General features: G+C 39.9%; 1 protein-coding gene across 1 annotated transcript; it reads right to left on the bottom strand.

The window, feature by feature from the left end:
- Nucleotides 1–1,751: 1,751 nt before the first annotated feature.
- On the bottom strand, nt 1,752–4,945 carry LOC102299508 (the record flags this gene model as incomplete). The annotated part of the gene is given in 4 exon segments (XM_005934366.3): nt 1,752–2,654; nt 2,751–2,926; nt 3,009–3,339; nt 4,310–4,945. Coding segments are annotated over 4 exon segments (1,344 nt in total). The 3' UTR covers nt 1,752–2,422.
- Nucleotides 4,946–6,262: the final 1,317 nt, after the last annotated feature.

Below are 6,262 nucleotides of genomic sequence, written 5' to 3' on the forward strand. Positions count from 1 at the left end.
ATGTCAGTGTTGGGTTCATAATTTTCTTTTGCATCAAGTGGTTTCTTTTATCTAAGTTTTGTATCCATATCTCAAAATCTGTGACAACCAATCAAAAAAACAACAATTCTCCCCATCATTGGCTGTTCTTTCATCATAAGGGATAACTCTTTATCACAGCCACATTTTAAGATAAAAACGGGTCATTTCAGTGAATGAGCATGACCACAAAAAAAATCTGAAGTCACTAAGTTCATGGTTAGTTCTACTTGCATTATTTTAAACCACACTTAGCCACAGCTCAACAGACAATAACCATGCCAGCTCCTCTGTGGGGCTGTACTTACAAACCCAGCAGTGCTTGGAGCTAAATGCTAAAATCAGCAGCAAGTTGTATGTGTGTGTGTGTATGTGTGTGTGAAAGATTTATATCTGTATGTCACAATCTAAGGCAACCTTTAAAAAACAAACAAACAAACCCAACAACTGTTTTTTAACTGACTACAAGATGTCATGATGTTAGCATTTAACCCAGTTTGTTGTTTGTACAAGAAGAATGCAATTTGAAAGTCTACGGCTGTGAAACCAGTCAGGAAGTGGCATTCAACGTCCTTTTTATCGCATGCATTACTTTACTGCATTAGTCAAGCTTGTGCCTGTCGTGATGTTCTTGTTCCCATTTTTTTTCTTGCGATCCCTGGTGTGTGCTTATCCTCTGCATGCATTTATTTTCATCATGTCTTTGTAGTTTCTGATGCTTGACAAGCAAGCTTGCTTTTCTCTGGAAGGCATCTCCATGTCTCAGCAATCTCACACACACTACTGTGGCCACAAAATTCACTAGATGCTTTTGCTCTATTTTTGAGTTTCCCCACTATCACTCTCTGCCGACTAACAAGGAAATGATTACAAAATGTTATTCAACTTTTTGCATTGTGGCGACAAAATCTTATTTATCCTGATAAGTCAGTACAGTGCATGAAGCAAAGAACAGTGATATAAGAATGAAAAGAATGTCATAAGAAACCGATCTGCGACTAGTATAACGAGGAAGTTTACCATGAGTTTGACAACAGAAGTTCTTAATTAAACAATCCAAGCATGTTTGTAACCTGTCTTTCAGGAAGTTAGCTTCTTATGGCACCCCAGGGCCTCTTCTATCACAACTTATGTAAATTATTTAAAGTGTACATGTTTAAAGGTGGTGCACCTGGCCTGTCTCATGTTTCATGTTTCTCACTGCTCTCACATCATAATGACTATTTTGTTGTGGGGTGGACAAGAGAAATTTTCTTAGGGTGGCTACCCTACGCATATCCAGTTCTTACATCCTGTAATATGCATTATATGTGGTTAAAATAGATATAAAACATATATCTATAAAATATCTGAAATCTGAAATCACACACACACACACACAAAACCCTGATAAAAACCGAGTACGGAAAAAGTTTACTGTAAAAACCACAAACACGTTTAGTGAATTATTTTCATAACCTGAAATGCAAATATAAAGTGTAAATTTTGAAAACCTGTGTACAAACTTTGGAAGCAATTAAGTTAATACAACCATTTACCTAAAATTGCAACCACTACGAATACTAAAAACTAAAACTAAAACCTAAAATTAGTCGATATTGCTCTCTTTAGCCACCGCCACTCCCCCAAATTTTCCCTGTTCCTAAATCACCAAATCCCACGTGTTGTCATATCATTTTTATCGGTGGACATGGTACACTATTCCACCAACAGGAAAGGGTGGCATTTTCCCCCCCTTTTTTGCGCTGTCCAAATGCCGTTGTTACCGTTTCTTTTCACACAAAACGTGACGATAGTATTCTTTTTTTTTTAAATTTAATTAATTTTTTTTCTTATCATAACTCCGGTGTTAGTGGCTTATCAATAAAATGTAAAAACTGACATATAGTTTGAAGTCTGGACTTTCAACACAAGCTGAAATAGAGACCCTGATGCTAGAAGATGCATGACTGCAGCTTGTAGCTATGTCAGCTTAAATTGGTCATGTGATTTGAAGGTGTGGCTGTCCGTCCACCCAGAGGGTTAATAACACTCGCCTTCATTCCAGTTCTAGAGTGGAGCAATCAACCACCTGTGTTGAAATCGGAAAATAGCCAATGTGTTGAAAATGCTTATGATTGTGTGCTCTGGCACAATCATAAGCATTGGTCGCTACTGACAACAAGAAATAAAACCGTTTGCTTTATATTTATATTGATATTTAATGTTACTTGTAGCCAGACTCAGAGTGTTAATGCTGGCTAATTTTAATATGCAGCATTGTGATAAGCAAAAATAGAGTGGACTTGGGATGGAAAGACATTATTTCAGGCTGTCATATGCCACCCCTGTAGGTCAGCCTGTGTTTTGTTGACCAGTTTTTTTCTCCTAAAACTTCAGTATTTGTGTTTCTGTCCATCATCTATCAGTTTTGTGTCTCTGATGTCAGCAGTTCTGCTCTCTGCAGCACCTTGATCACATTGGGGAGCAGTTTGTCTTTAAAGTCCCACAGTCGAGTGTCCACATGAAGCCGATCAAGTGGTGGATCGGTCGGAGTCCTGATTGGCGAGTGAATGATCCGACAGACGTCTGGTGGAACCTTGAACTTTGTTGCAGACATCATAAGCACATCATGCACTGAGGTCTGCTGCACTGCTCTGTAGGTGCATAAATACATGGACAATCACACAATGCCTCAGGGTTAAATGAATGCTAGTGCCGAACACTCAACCATTTTTCCCATTATAACCCACCTTGGCTGAACTATTAACTTGTGTGGATGGTAAATATTTCTGTTAGGCTCCTCTCTGTAGATATGCACCAAAATATCAAAGCCTGGCACCCCATTCCATTGAGGCAGGGGTCCCCATTTACTTTGATTAAAAGGCTTCTTGGGATAGGTATGGTTCTCAATGAGAAATATTCCTGTCTGTAGAAGAACGGTTTAGGTTTCACAGGTGCAGGAAAGACATTTGAAAATAAATTTAGAAATGCTTAGAAAAAAATGTTACATTTGGATTCTGATTTTGGAGCGTGTTCATCAAAGACATCAGGTCATCGTGCTGGTATGGCATTATAATCTCATCAATGTCATTCAACAGGACGTAGCGGGAACGCTCCATTGATCTGTAAATGCACTCATTAAGTGTGGTCAGCTGGCCAAAGTAGTGCACGTCTCCTCCGTGCTCTGAGTGAAGCCAGCCACGAGATGGATTCAGATGCTTGTCAATGGGCCAAGGAACCATTTCCACAAAGCCCTCCTGGCTATAATTCTGCAACAGGCGGTCGAGCTCTGGACCACAGCTGGTGTTATAGATCACCACTCTGTTCACACCCAGCAACCTGGGGCAAAGTAACAGGTTTAAAGCCTTTCATTAGTTTACTCATGCCTTTGTTATTTATTGCATTTAGCTTACAAAAATGCATTCATATCACACAGGGGAGTTAAGAAGTATACATATAACAAATAACTGGAAATGCAGAGATTTTTTGTTTGAGACAACATTTGACTTTAAAGCCACAGAAAGGCTAGTTAGGTTTAGGGGCCAGCTTCTAAAGGAAAACATTTACACAACATTATAAGGAAGTCTATATCCTGATACATGATACAGTATCTAAGCCCTCCTTTATGGATGGTTTAGATACTGGTAGATTTAGGGGTTAGGATGTTTTGTGTGGCCTCAGTCAAATGTGGCCACATTTGGATAAAAAAGACAAACAAAAAACAAAACAAAAATAAAGAAAGTTGTGCTGTCAGCGTTAATCTCGTTAAAATGACGTTAACGCCATACCCACATTAATGGGGCAAATCTCCATTAGTCAGGAGAGCCTGGACAGCGCTAACGTGTTAACAAGCTAACCATGCTAACATGTTGACACCATGCAGCCCCACGCACGAGGTGAGCCGCGTTAACTGGCTAATGGAGATTTGCCCCATTAATGTAGGTATGGCGTTAACGTCATTTTAACGAGATTAATGCTGGCAGCAGAAAAAGAAAAAAAAAAACATGGGTGGGGAAAACTCCATCATTTTTATACAGTCTATGCTCCACACTTACATGTGCAGATGCACATTTAAATATCTATCAGCACCTGCTACATTTCAAAACTTCTAATACTGGAAATATTCACTTTGGTGAGAATGTCAAAGACTCTGAAAATCAGCGAGCCAACCTTATCCTCCGCTCTTGAATACAGAAGTAGAAACACCACTGAAGAAATCCAGGAGCTTTACAATTAACAGCAACCGTTACACAGAGGTTTTGCTGCATAGGTTTCACTCTGTAGCTTGTAGTGCTGTTACTGTACTCACCTGTACATTTCCAGAGTCTCTGCAAACTGAAGCACATTGTTGTAGTCGCCAAACAGATTAGAGATGCAGACTGTGAAGTCAAACTTCATGTTTTCTTCCTTTTGCCTGTCGCTCTTTTGGTTTCTTATAGGAAGCCAGGTAGAGTCAGATGCACTTTCTTTGTCTGGTGTAGTCAAGAGAGTGACACGTGTAGCGTTGCAGTTCTGAGGAATCTGACACATGACGTCCGTAGTGGCGAAGGGAAAACCAAAGTGATCAGAATGTTGTAAAATTGTTGCTGGAGTGGTTTTACTTAAAACATTTGTGCAGCAAAAAACACAGTGAAGGGGCTGTATGGAGTCTCTCTTAAATATGCCTATGATGCGTATATCCAAATCCTTCACTCTCTGGTCCACGTATGCTGACACCAGTAAGTGCTTGGTATTTTTGAGCGGGGTGATGGTCTGCTCAGATACTCCCAAGGAGCAAACACCCGCAGGCCCAGATGGTTTTGGGATGGATTTGTTGTTGTTGTTTGGCAAATTCACATTGAATAGAAGAATGAAGATTAATGCAACAATCAAGAGGATAGCCAGCTTCTTTTTGAGAGATGTTGCTGCATCCATCCAGCCAGCGCAGATGAAGCTAATTTCCAACCTGAGGAGAAGGTGTAGAATCACAATTACAAAGAGAAATGTAAAGATTCCTTAGAAATTTGCTTTCTGCGATGTTTGTGGAACATCAACAAACCTGTTTTCAAACTTTATATTTCATTTAAGTAGCCACTTTGATGTTGTAGGAGCCATTTTTGGGTTAATACCTTATGTTGCCGCTAAAGGTCACCTTTTTTTGTTTTCGTATGGTTGGTTCATGTAAAGGTATTTAAGGTAGATGCACGTAATCAGCATCAGGTGTGTTGTTAATCGTAAGAAGGCACACAGTTTGTGACCGCTGCGCTGTTATGTTAAAATGATGTTGGAATAAAGACCAAAAGGACAAGATAAGTACTGCTGGAGTTATTGGACTGTTTAATTAATTCATGCATACCAGTGACATCGCGTCACCCCCCGTTAATTCAATTCAATTTTATTTATATAGCGCCAAATCACAACAAAAGTCGCCTCAAGGCGCTTTATATTGTACAGTAGATACAGAGAAAACCCAACAATCATATGACCCCCTATGAGCAAGCACTTTGGCGACAGTGGGAAGGAAAAACTCCCTTTTAACAGGAAGAAACCTCCGGCAGAACCAGGCTCAGGGAGGGGCGGGGCCATCTGCTGCGACCGGTTGGGGTGAGAGAAGGAAGACAGGATAAAGACATGCTGTGGAAGAGAGACAGAGGTTAATAACAGATATGATTCAATGCAGAGAGGTCTAGTTAACACATAGTGAGTGAGAAAGGTGACTGGAAAGGAAAAACTCAATGCATCATGGGAATCCCCGGAAGCCTAACAGAAAGTGTGCTTCGGATGAAGCACGAGAAGATTGTACTATGAAAAAAGAATGTATTTAAAAGTTTTTAATTTGCTAAGCAAATAAGCTCCTCAGAAACACCACTGTGTTTGAGCAGGAACAGGAAGTGATAACAAACACCTCAGTGGCTTCAAGCGTAGGCTTAACCTCTACAGGTGTCTTTACTGAAACATTCTTGACAGATGTAAAGACCCAAACTCCAGGTTCATTTTATGTAATAACTCAATCCTGCCTGATTGTTTTCCCATTTAAAAAAAAAAAAAAGGCCTTAAGAAAGCTCACCTGTGTCCCAGGATACTAGTCAATGTCAACCACTGTACTATTGAGAGCATTCTCACCAACGGCATATCAGTGTAGTACAACAATTTTACCACAGATGGTTAAATAACACTAAACCAGATGGTAAAAAAAATTGCCCAATGTATCACTGGCACTCATTTGGCCAGCACAGCCCACTGAATGGTCATTAATCAATGGGCTTTGATTAGTGCTAGTTGA

The sequence above is a fragment of the Haplochromis burtoni genome, unplaced genomic scaffold (assembly GCF_018398535.1).
Source record: "Haplochromis burtoni strain Fernald_Lab_line unplaced genomic scaffold, NCSU_Asbu1 Contig_89, whole genome shotgun sequence".
Lineage (NCBI taxonomy): Eukaryota > Metazoa > Chordata > Actinopteri > Cichliformes > Cichlidae > Haplochromis > Haplochromis burtoni.